Source organism: Centruroides sculpturatus, unplaced genomic scaffold (genome assembly GCF_000671375.1).
Source record: "Centruroides sculpturatus isolate CEXI.00-Female unplaced genomic scaffold, Cexi_2.0 scaffold131, whole genome shotgun sequence".
In the NCBI taxonomy this organism is placed as follows: domain Eukaryota; kingdom Metazoa; phylum Arthropoda; class Arachnida; order Scorpiones; family Buthidae; genus Centruroides; species Centruroides sculpturatus.
The window spans coordinates 901,073-914,889 of NW_019384439.1; the positions used below are offsets into that span (position 1 = coordinate 901,073).

At 30.6% G+C, this 13,817-nt stretch overlaps 1 protein-coding gene across 1 annotated transcript in view; it reads left to right on the plus strand.

Moving 5' to 3' along the window:
- The first annotated feature begins 3,764 nt into the window (after positions 1-3,764).
- The window catches only part of LOC111620090 (ankyrin repeat and SOCS box protein 2-like), a 30,690-nt gene continuing 20,637 nt past the window's right edge, over positions 3,765-13,817 (plus strand). The window contains exons 1-2 of the mRNA XM_023361933.1: positions 3,765-3,903; positions 11,985-12,191. Of these exons, the coding sequence (XP_023217701.1) occupies positions 11,993-12,191 (199 nt within the window). The 5' untranslated portion in view covers positions 3,765-3,903; positions 11,985-11,992. The remainder of the gene's footprint in view (positions 3,904-11,984; positions 12,192-13,817) is intronic.

Consider the following 13,817-nt stretch of genomic DNA (forward strand, 5'->3'; position numbering starts at 1 on the left):
ATGAAGTCACCGATTAACGCCAAGAGGTCAGGAATAACACAGGACAGATTAGGAGATAGCTACAGTGCACTAGTGCTTGTTGATGCCATAGGAATATCGATATCTCACAAACCAAATACAGCATAAGCAAATACGTCTTGCATAAAAATTTCTCTGGCATGCTTAAAGGTTTATTCATACTGTCCATCATTGGGGTCACTGATGAATGAAAAGAGATAATCCTAGCTGTCAATGTTGGTTGCTTCCCTTTCTACATCAAAGAGACCAATCCACCCAATTAATTCCAGTTTCACCCTTACCTCTCCAGTAAAACTAAACTGTACAGGCAGAAAACATAATCTTCATCTAGTTTTCTTTCATGATTAGATTAGGCCTATCTACCTACTAATATATTATATACAGTATATAATATATTTTTTGCTGGAAAGAGTACAGACGGTGTTGAGTTGCTTATTATATCATCTTCCTATTCTTACAAATGAAATATAATATAAATGTAAAATATAAGAACTTATGCTACATTAAACAGTACAAAATGTGATTATAATGTTATACAGTGGGTGATCAGTTAACGAACAGTTCGAACTACAAACACTTTCATGAAAGATTTTTGTTTGAACAACAAACACCTCACAGTACAAACACAAGAAGAAGCAACATAAAATACAGTAATGAATACTGAATGATCTATCCTTGTCTTCAGGCAACAATTCAAAACTTTTCAGAGCATGGGAGACGTCGACATCAACGCATAACTTGGTATATACTGATCAGATAATATTCCTCCTAACTTTGAAACTCTCCCTTGTAAATTCCAGCCTTTTATTTTTCTGACAAACAATTTTTTTACAGTACAGTAGAACCTCGAAAACTCGGCTCTCGATAACCCGTCACTCCGGATAACTCGGCCACACCTTGGCAGGGCAAAAAAATCTTTAGTTAATTAATTTTCATTATAGACAGTTTTATAAAAGTATAAAAGCTCTCATAAAGTATTTTTCTGAGGTCTGTCTTATCAGGTAAATTACTGTACACAGTGTATTCATTAATTTTCATTTTCATGTAGTAAAGGCTCTATGCCTTCATAAAGTACGTACTTTTCCTTTGTTTAAGGGTATTTGGGCAGTTTATTCTCTGTTGTATTCTCAAGCAAACAATAAATACAAGTACAGTACAGTATTTTCTGAGGAAACACGCATACTTATCCTTTTTTAACCCCATTTCCGATAACCCGGCATTTTCACAAACTCGGCCACCCTTCGGTCCACATTAGGCCAAGTTTCCGAGGTTCTACTGTATTTGCAAGACTGTCAGATGGGCACTTATTAAGTTTTGCATCAGTTTTTATTTTCAAAAGGTGAGAGTATAATAGCAAAGGTAGAGAGTGGGCAGAAGATATCTGATGTTGCTGGGCAGTATGGCTTAAACAGGTCTACAGTAGGCCACAGTTCAGTCTTATCTAAGAAAAATACAGTATAATCAAGACTCAAGCAGCTAAAGGAATAACAAAAATGGAAATCCGAAACTGATCTGACAACAGTAGAATGCCAAGAACTCTTTAAATGAAGAACACCAAGAAACTTGGCAAGATGTGTTTTCTTCTGAAAAAGAGGAAGATGAAAGAGGACCAATGCTAATATCTGCTATTAAAGATCTTTTTAAGAAGTGGGAGGATGTCAGAACAAAGGCTTTAGAATGGCATCCAAACCAGGTTGAGGTTAATAGGCTTGGGGATCTCTATGATTACAATGCTATTAATTATTTTTGAAAAATCCTTAAGAAAAAAGAAAAGCAATCAACATTAGACAGATTCTTTAACCCCAACAACCAAAAAAGCATGACTAATAAAATTGCAAGACTGTATATATGTTATTTTTATTATTATATATAAATAAATATAGTAAGAATGTATATAATTTTTTATTTATTTTTTGGGGTCTCCAGAATGGATTAATCAAATTCCCATAGAAATCTATGGTAAATTGATAATTGGTTAATGAACAAAGTCTTGGAACAAATTATGTTCGTTAGCTGATCACCCACTGTATGTATTTTCTAAATATGAAGTGATCAAAATGAAAAAAATAAATCTTCAATGACTTAAACAACTGTATATAAGTTTAACAACAATAAGATAATCTTTTTTTACATTTATAATTTAATTTCACACAAGATTCAAACCCACATATTAATACGCTTCACGTATTCACCTTAACTATGCATGGATATTATAATTCTAGAAAAACTTTAATCGTGATTTTCTTAAGAATACCTGAATAGGTCCTGCAGCTTTGGTAGAGTTTAAGTACGAGTAAATGCTACACGTCCACAAAATTTCGTCAAAATCAGTGATGACAACATCCCGGGTTCCCCTTGTTAGTGCATTAACTTAAAGAGTATTGCACAAACCAGCGCCAAGAAAGGGCCAATACAATTCTGGACTCATTAACATGATAGAAAACTAAAAATCAGGCAGCAACAAGTTGTGTAATTTTCCTGGCTGTTATGAGATTTTTTTTTTAAATAACTTTTATATTATTCATGTTAAATTTATTTATTAATCATAATAAATAAATTGTGTGTGGCACCATATGCTATGAGATTTTGTTATAAAAACCTTTTTATATTATTATAAAATGGCAAAAGCTTAATTTTGAAGGTACAGATGAGTTAAAAAAATTGTAAATTTCAATAATGAGTAAGATCTTCATTAAAGTTTGACCCTTCATGAGATATGACAAAACTCCCTCTAGCTCCCTATTCCCTTGACCTTTAACCACCAAAATTTAATAGCATCATGTCCCTTACACAGAAGCTACTGTGCAAAATTTTGTTTTCTTTTTTACTCTTTACCCTGTATTAAGATATTAAGTGAAATAGAATCCAACACACACACACATACATACATATCCACAAAATTTTTTCCCTTTTTTGGATTCAGGGATCTCAAAACGTGCAATTTGCAAAGCACTCAAGGGGTCAAATTTGACACTATTCCAATACTTTCCCTGTTATATATACATAATAGCCAGGAAAGTAAAATATGTAGTATATTTTGTCAAATCCAAGTCTAACATAACCCAAAGAAATTCAGCAAAGTTACGGCCAGAGAACATACCGGTAGGAACCACAAAATCAACCCATCACTGCCTATCCAATGATCTGGAAATGTCTCACCCAAAGTGTCTTGAAAAACTTGAGCCCAATAAACTGATACTCCAATTGTAAAATAACAGTCGGCTGACAATGCCATTAATTATTGGTTATAGAATTGGGTATAGAATAATGATAAGTTTACTAAGGAGTAACGTACAACTTAGTAAAAGTTTAACCTATGCCCCAATATTAATAAAAAGTTCGTAACAAATTGTAATTATGGTAATCATTTATGTACACCGTGCACATGTCATATTTAGAATTAGCAAATCGTACAATTACCTATAACGATACACAAAATTTCCTTCATGAAACTGTCTTATAAATTCTTTATATCTATTCTTCAAAGCTTGTAAATTAATTCTATTTCCTTCCACATCGTCAGAACTGAAATTATCACTGAAAAAAACACCCAAATCGTCAAAACCAGACATGTTTCCTTTATTTTCATCTAAGTTTGGCGGGAAATCATATGAAGTCACCGATTAACGCCAAAGTCGCGTAGCCAAATATTAGCCAAAAACACGATCAATTATTAATTTATTTTTAATTACGACGTTTTATTTTCACGTAAAAATTACTTTCGTACAAAGCAATTAATTAAAAATTATAAATCGTAAGATTTATCATAAAATTTCGAAAGAGATGTGTCAGGTTGATGCGGGTAAGGCGTGGGAGAAGCTGAAACCGATTAGTTTTTATACGAAAGAATGGGTTGATGTTTATAAACAAAACTTACAATCGCAGGTGAGGTTTGTGTTGTTAGCCGAGTTTTTACAAGAAAAATTCGAATTTAGCATTAAGAAACATTAAATATTTACTCTAATTGTTGATATTTTGATGATACATGGAACCTGTCAAGTGTGTTTTAACCATATTTGCTGTATTTTCTATTATAAATGTCTTGACCTTTAACAGATGTTCATTAAAGCACATAGTTTAACACTGAAAATCAAAATTTGAAAATATAATAAATATTATTGACTAAATTATAACACATTTAACAAAAAAATTAAAGTTAAAACAATAAATCAAGGAAGAAAAGGGAGAATTTTACACTAACTTACTGATTTTCATATTATATTACATAAATGGGCAGAAGTCATTTGTATATAAAAGTGTACATACACAAATGACTTAAAAGTAATCTCTGCTCATAAGCGTGTAGTCGGATTGAAAATAAACTGTTTGTTTATTCGCAAAATTATGTGGAATAAATCTTTTAATTTATTTTCATTTGAGTGTTGGAACTTGTCTATATTTTATAATAGTCAGAAATTTATATTTAACATCTAAACAGATTTTAGCATTGAATGTTTAAATAAAATATTTTGTTTCGAAATTTAAATAATTTGTTTATATTCTATAATAACCATATACCTATAGTTTCGAAATTAATCAAGGTAACAAAATATAATTCATTTATTGTAATTACAATTGTTATTGTTTGTCTAATGTTAGAATTAGAATGTCAGAAAGCATATGAATAACTGCTTATTAAAGTCATGAAAATATGTATTTAATATTTGACTACATATTTAATGCATATTTTTAATCCATCTTTTCATTCTATCAGCCTCGATATAGAGGTTTTACTTCAAGGTTTAGAACTTTTCTTTTTGTCTAAAGGTAAATTTGGAAGTGAGTTATATTTAAAGGCAATGGGCATCTACAGAAAATTTTCCAGGAGGACAAAGCTTGGAGACAAATAATTACCTCAAAAATTTTTATTTAATTATTTAATTTTTGTTTTTTTTTCTCCACAAATAGATCAAAGGATCCCATTTTGAAGATGTAAGGTTACATATTTCAGTTACATTTACGATTATAATTTCTGAAATCTTTTACTTGATTCCAGGGGAGGGCAAGTGTCCCATTTACCTTTCTCTGCAGACACCCATTTAGAGGTATTTTTTAGAGGTTTGTTTCTAAGGGGAATTATTTCAATGTCATAAAAATAAAAACTTTTATTGTAATTTAATAAAATTCAAACCGAAAACAAAACTTCGTTTTAACCAATGGTAAAAACAGTGTGCAGGACAGATTGTAATCAAGGTTGTCATGTTTATAGATTTTCCCAAAATTTATATATCTTAGGGAAGGAAAGAATCTATTGTGAAAGTTAAATGGGAATTAAATTAAGAAAAACTGCTAACATTTTGTTTCTTTAAAACAAATGAACACATTGGTTCAAGAAAAGGCAACAGCTGAAGCAGGGCATATGAATGCTAAACTGATGACTGACATAATGTCATTTTCTATTAACATTTCAAATTATTTTAAATAAAATATCTAATGTTTTGAATGGTACAGTAGTTGTAGATACTGCTTTTATTTAATAAGTATACACATTTTTTGTAAATCATAATAATCTTGAGACTTTTTAGAGAGAATTTTTAGAAAATCATAATAATCTTGAGACTTTTTATTTTCTATCATACTTGGAGGGCTTTGAAGGTAATTTGTTCTATATTCAGAGGTAATGTTTGTGAAGATTCCTGTGAAGTGATTCATAGCTCGAAGTCATGTCATGAAGGTGCAGCCAACACACTCTTAGAAATACACACTGACTGCCAGGATGCCAAGAGATCATTGACATACTAGTAGCTTGGGATGCTCCCTAGTGGGCGTTCTTTACAAATTTTCACGAGGCACGGTTCCTTTTACTTGTTTGTTCCTATCAATATGCTCTACAGCTTTGTTAAAATCCAAATGGTAAGATTTACCCTCCGAATGAAGAGGTGGTGACCCTCAAATCATAGACCCCTGTACTAACAATAAAGTCAAAGGAACCATATCTCTACTCGCAACCCTTCAAGAGATATAAGCCCCTGAAATAATAAATTCCTATTACAAATATACTGAATTATTTATATTGTTATATTGACCAAATAATAATTTATTGGCCAAATGAATAATAAAAATTCATATTGTTAATTTAAATAAGAATTAAAATTGTTAATTTGAATGTTTGAAATATGACACACGATAGGGGCGTCTCTAATGTCCGTTATCAAATGGTTACGGGACAGACAGACGGATACCCGTTGAATGGGTTATATATATAGAAGATGGGGTGGCTTGGCAACTGAGACAAGGATACCAGTTATACAGGAAATCATTTTATTAAAGGAATGGATTCTTACAATTTCTCGATTTACACAACAGTCACTATTTTAAACTCAGTCCCTGTAGGAAGGATTGGTCCTGGACAAAGAGCCCCTAATGTGGCCAACTGATGAGGATAGTGATGAAAGGGAGATGGATGCCTCACCAGAGCTCCAGATGAGGTGAACATACAGATCCAATGTCAAAATTTGAATCACAGTAAGACGTCAAATACCAAAATGTCTGTAAAAATGTGACTTCAGATTGCCAAGGTTTGTTACATTGGACGATCAGATCATCTTGATGGTAGGATGGTCTGGAGGAACTCCTGATGTTGCCAAGAGAGAAAATATGGACCTTTTGGTGTTGAGTATTCCCCAGTATATCTCAAGGAAGAGATATTGGAACTGTTGCACGAGACTGTGGAGGACAATCAAATGTGATACACTTAGAAAAGAACCTGTCAAAAAAGTAAGAAAGACCAGATCTTTGAGAAAAGAACCTTATGCCCTTGAGATATGAGTTTCTATTTATTTGGTCCTTTTGATTGTACATCCCAATTGGTCTCAGTTCCGTATTCATTTTTTCCAGTTGGTTTCATACCTGTTTCCAAAGTTAATTTGAGCCCAATTCAGACTAAGGAAAAGGTTTAATTCAATGCTAAGTTTTGATTTCGACCAGAGATGGTTTATCTTAGGGCTTACCCTGTTCATCTCAGTTTCTCTCTCATGTAAACTTAAATAAATAATACAGTAATATCCCGCTTCATGCTGACTTGCTTAATGCTGATTTGATATAACGCGGTCTGCTCGAAGCCTAATAAAAGCTCAAACTTTACGCTGATTTAAATTATTGCAGCATTTCATTGATTCGTATATAATACGATTATTTGCGAACACAAACCAATCAGCAAAAGGTGGCAAAAAGATGTACTTTCTTTAAATCTGTTTGTTTGGTGCAATTTTGGAAAAAATATAACGTCATGTATGCCATAGGAGATATCGACTTTGCTTGGCAAGAATTAACTGATAAATGCACAAACGAAGTGTGGAAGAAGTTATGGCTGAAGGTATCCAAGAATTTTAAACGAGAAGAGCCTATTGCTGTATCGTTAGGTTGACCAAACTCAACGATATAGCAGGACTAGGAAATATAGATGAGCAAGATATTAAGGAGTTGCAGCAGGTTTCTGGTGAGAGCCTTACCAATGACAACCTTCAAGAATTGGCAGAACATGGAATTCCTGTGGAACTGGAAAATAGACATTCTGAAAATGAAGAACCCAAAAAATTTCTCTACAGATTTCCTTAGTAAAAGTTTGGTAAGATAATCAAAATCATTGATCAAATTGTAGCAAATGATCCAGATTTTGAAAGGAGTGCAAAAAGCAAACAAAGGTGTTTTGGATATGATCTTCTGCTGCCAACATTTGCTTAAGGAAAAAGAAAAAAGTGACAAATGAAACTTCACGACTTTATTGCAAAAGAACAAGAATTTCAGAAAAACCAGGACCTTCATCACAAAAAATGAACTTTACATTTCTGTGTGCATATGTTTATGTGTTATATAACGTTATATAACATATACAGTATTATTATACAGATTAATATAAAAATAACTTAAAATTAAAGTAAAATTTGTTTACCAATCTTCTGAAACCATGTTTTCTTAATTTCTATGATATTAATATTTTAATTGATACAAGTTATAATTACATACTTTGTAATTGTAACTCATATCAACTAAATAAAGATGAAAACCGCCAAGTGTTAAAAATAGTAGCATGATTTGTGTTTGTGAATCATAAAATTTGTTTATTTTCAGTTGCGTGTTCCCCTATCCCTATTTACTCTATGTTAAAATGACCTCATTTAATGCTGTTTCGCTTAGCACTTTGTTGTCTAGCATCCCCCGCATTAAGCAGGATCTTACTATATTTTATGTCCTTTTATAGCTTTTTTCTATTTAAAAACATTTTTGAACAAATTTTAGTAAGGGCTTTGGAGCCTCACATGTTTTATACAAAACAACTACAGCAGTGTGCACAATCATTATCAGTCTAAAACAGTACTTTAAAAATTAAATGTTTATCATTGGGCTGCAATTTGAAAAAATTCTAGACTTATCAATTCCCACTGTTATCCATCTGTCTTTCCTTAATCTCAAGAATGGAGTTAGATATATGAAAGATGAGATAAGATATGGAAACTGTAGGGGCAGGAGGCCCTGATTAACTATATAAGAACTTCTAATACAAACTAGAAGTCACATTATTTCAATTCAAAACTTTCCCCTGAAAGCAGTTAATAGATAGCTGGCATGACTCTATTGTTAAAGGAAAAGTATGATATACATAGGCACTACTAATTTGAGGTGGAGAGCATGTATTTTAAATTAAATAAATTAAAAATATGATTAAAAATTGCAGCTTGGCATTGTGGTGATGTCACAATAAATAATTGCTCGTTTAATTTAAAATATACAGTAGAGTGTCGATTATCCGAATCAATTGGGGACTGGAGTTGTTCGGAAGATCAATGTTTCGGATAACTGATTATGTACGAAAAAATATATTAATTTATCCCATGTTGAAATTTTTATCCGCTGCGTGTCGCTTTGCGTTGAATTTTTGTCGATGTTAAGCCTAACGAAGAAACGACGTTAAAAATTATTTTTTTATTTTGTACAAACAAAATAAATATATTGAAAAATATAAAAACAATAAAAAAATTATACATCAGAAGTTATTTTAGTATCAAAAACGTAAAATATTTGAGTAGCCCAAGACATAGCCAAAGGTTGCAGCGCCACAGCACTGGCGAAAATTTAAATTTGCTGACTGGAATTCTTTCGGATGATTGACTTTTGGATAATCAACACTCTACTGTATTCTCTCCACCTCAAAGTAGTAGTGACTTGCCCCTGTACATCATACTTATCCTTTAACAATAGAGTCATGCCAGTCATCTATTAACTGCTTTCAGGGGAAAAGTTTTGAATTGAAATAATGTGATTTCTAGTTTGCATTAGAAGTTCTAATATAATTAATCAGGGTCTCCTGATCCTAAGGTTTCCATATCTGGTCTTGTACTCCATCTAACTCCATTTTCAACATTAAGGAAAGATGGGCAGATGACAGTAGGAATTTATAGGTCAACATTTTTTCAAATTGCAGCCTGGCATTTTGATGATATCATAATAAATAATTGTTTGTTTAAATTTATACTACTAGTATTTCTTCAATTATAAGCTAGCTGTTAAAGATGATCCTGCAAAAATCAACAGGCAAATAGTACTGGAAAAATTACTATTAATAAGTTAACTGACCAAAATGCAGATGAGACATACTAAATCATAATATCACAAGTTTAACATTGAAATCTGTAAGTAATACAAGATGGGAGAGCAGAATAAAAGCAGAATAAATATATCAAACATTTTACTGGATTTTTTTAAACTCCTGTCAACTATACAGAACTATCATAAAAACATACCAGTATACTCCTATCAGTGGGTTAAGTTATAAATCTACTCATGATTTATTCATTCATTTTGCCATTGATATTTGAATATAAAATAGCAATCTTATCATTTTTTTCACATGTAGTATAGAAATTGTAATAAGATACATAATGTGGTTATAATAAAATATTAATTTTAATTAATTTAAAGTACATTAAAATATGAAAATAATCGCACAATATGTATTTATATTTTAGAAAATACAAGGGAAGCGGCACTTCCACTGCTTCCAAAGACAGCATGCCACTGATTAAGTTATAAATCTACTTGCGGTTCACATAATGGGTGAGGGGAGCCAGATATATAGCAGGAAGGCAGGTAACAGCCCAGAACCAATCCTGGATAGAATCATTGGATGCATTGTAGTGTAGCTTCCACTGTGAGGTTGGTGCTCTGTAAAGCACAAGTGCGAATGCCTATAGTCTGGCTGTTTTACACCATACAAATATTTTCGTCGTGGAAGCTGTCCCATATTCGACAATACAGCATTTCCATTGGGAATATCCACATACGAGTTTATATTTGAATATACAATAGCAATCTTATCGTTTTTCTTTTCACATGTAGTATATAAATTTGTAATAAGATACGTACAAATATAAATACATATTGTGCGATTATTTTTATATTTTAGAAAATACAAGGGAAGCGGCACTTCCACCACAACATATTTTTTAAAATTTGCATATATATTCATATTAATTTTATTTTATTACAAAATATTTATTTGCTAAAATGTTCTAATAAATAAAATTGAATATAAAATGATTGCTTAAATAGCAAAAGCTTTCTCTCCCAACTTGCACTGCTGTTGAGGTAAAAAGATTAGAACATTGTTTCTCATGCCATTACTGCAAAATTTAAATTTCTGTATTAATTTATTTATTTGAAATATTTTATATTTTTCCAAGATCAATACAAAATTTCAGGATGCACATAATTTGTAATGACCATGTACCCATTGTAATGTATCCACTAACAAGTAAATGCAGATCCAGTACAATTCACAGAACCATCTGAGGAGTTAACTCCTGTGTTCCTGGCCTGATATCAAAGCAGCAGTCTGCCTGTGATGTCATTACTTCATTCTTGGAAGCTCCTCCCATTTCCTACCCACCGCAGAGGGACACTATATAATATTGTTATCATAATATATAAAAGAATTATATAATGTAAAAGAATTATGGACTTAAAAAGTTTATATATATTTTTCTATATTTAAAAAAAATTTCAAATTTATTTCAAAATGCAAAGACATTTATAATTCAAATTGTATTCGGTTTACTGAAGAAGCCATCAGTGTTTGAAAAGGAGAATATTAATAAACTTTATTTTTGCAGTTTAGTGTTGATTTTGCAATGTATTTATTTAACATTATTACTTCTTATTCATTTTTGTTTGAATAGTTTGATGAAGATAATGTAAATATCAAAAGTAGTACTCAAAATAGGCTATACTGTACTTTTAAAATATACAATATTTCATTGTATTTATTTCAACAGTGATAACACTATAATATAGCAAAGCCAAATTATTACTGGGTGAAATTAGGTTACATTATCACTAGTAATAATTGTTAAATCCCAAGTAATTTGGCACTAGAGGTAGGCGTTAGGTGTCATCTCTTATTAAATTTAATAATTATAATTAAATTAATATTCATTAAATAAACAGAAATTCTGGAAGAAAATTACTCAGGATTTAAAAATTATTAGTAGTGGTAATTTAGCCAGATTTAATCCAATAATCATTTGGTTTTAATATAATCATCAGGCTTTGTATATATACTATATAGTAATATGTATATAATATAATATATGCTTTGTATACAGTTACATATATATGTAACTCTAAAATAGCTTAACACTTATGTTAATAAAGAATGAATTTGAGTAATGATTAAGAAAAAAATTGGAAGGCTGCTTCATAACAATCATTGCTAATTTGTAATTATCTAAAAATTTTTATTTTTTCAACATATTTCATTCAGAATCTTCATGCTACAGTCTATTTCTGTTACAATTTTTCTATTTATATATTGAAAAGAAAATATAGGTATTTAGAATAATCATTCTGAATGTTCATTTGGTTAATTTATTTTAAATGTCTAATTTAAAATGTTTTAATTTAATATATATTAATGAAAATTCACATTTAAAAGTAAAAATTTACATATTTCTTATATCCTTTATTTACAGCAAGGAAAATGGATTTCACTGAAGCATGGGATGATACATGTTCATATATAGGTTTGGCTGCAAGAATTGGAAATATAACTGAATTTCGTAAATTAGTTGAAGCAGGAAATCCAGTTGATGCACCAGATAATAGAGGATGGCGACCATTACATGAAGCAGCTGCTGAACCTAAAGATTTGCGATGTTTAGAAGAATTATTAAAGCATAGTATTTATATAAATTAGTAATTATATTAATTACTGAATGTAGAAATAAATGAATTATTTAAATAATTCAGCAACTATATAGAAACATATTTGCATGTATATTAAGTATATAGCAATTGTAAATGATATTGAAAGCTGCTTTATTTTCATTTTTTATGAAAATATCTTAAACATTTTGTAAACTTTGCATAATGATACTAAAGAAAATATTAAAAACTGCTTTACTTTAAGATATTTTTATGAGAAATGAAAATATCTTAAAGTAAAGTAGTTTTTAATATTTTATATAAATGATTCTTAAAATTTGAACTGAATGAACTTAATAGTAAGTAAAATTAGTATCAACCTCAAAATTAGTATTGTCTTTAGTGTCATTATGCAAATTTTCAAATATACTAAGATTTTCGTATTTATTTTTCTATTATTTTATCAAGTATTATTGTTTATTATTCATTGATATGCTTGGCACAAATAAATCTTTATTATTATTATTATTATAACTTTTCTTAAATCTTTATTAGGAATTATATGAAATGGTCTAAATTGAGAAATAGTATTCTTAATTTATATTTTAATGTGTGAAATTGATGATAATTTCTTGATTAAACTTTTTTGTGATTTTCTGTTTTATTAATTCCACTATTTAGAATATTCATAATCAGACATAGATTAAAATATGAAATAATGATAGTCACACATCTGCCAATTTGGCAGACATATGTGTTAAGGTATTGTTTCTAGTTCACCAGATTGCATGCTCAAATCCTGCTCCAGGCATGGGATGCTTGTTTGTCAAACTTTAATGGGAATTGTTTAACACTTAAGAGAGTTACTTTAAAGCCACTAAAAAGTACACAAAATTAACAAACTAACTAAAATAACTGAAATGATAGGAGGGATATCATAATGCAAATAATTAAAAAAAATGCATAAAGTTAGGTTATTTAAAAGCATTTATAAGTATATTAAACAATTGATATATATTCTCTGAAAAATGATTGTATACGTGACCTTATGTTTCTATTCTAAATCTGTACTTGTTTATATACAAATATACACATAAGATGTATTGTATGTACAAGGTCTGATTGAAAAGTATCCAACCTTATTTTCTTTTCTTTGCAAGTATTTACAAACTGGGGAGGAGACTATGTTGTCATTTGACCTTGGACCCTACTGCATTTATGTGAATTTGGAGAGTCCATCCTACCCTGCAATATATTGACTGTTTTTTTCAACCACCAGGATATAGTTCAGCATGAGTATGCCTGTCATGAACAAACTGTGACAAATGAATACTTCCTGACTGTTTTATGTCACCTATGAGATGCTGTTAGGTGCAAGAGACCACAGCTGTGGCAGTCTGGTGACTGGTTCATTCATCACAACAATGGTCCGGTCCATGTATCACATCTCAACCAGACATTCCTTGAAAAACAAAGTATTGCACAAGTTCAACAGCCTCCTTATTCCCCAGACATGGCTTTGGCTGACTTTTGGCTCTTTCCCAAACTGAAGATACCACTCAAAGGAGAGATTTCAAGACATGGAGGAGATCAAGATTAACATGACAAAGCATCTGATAGTGATCCCGATAAATGACTTTGAAACATGCTTCCAACAGTGG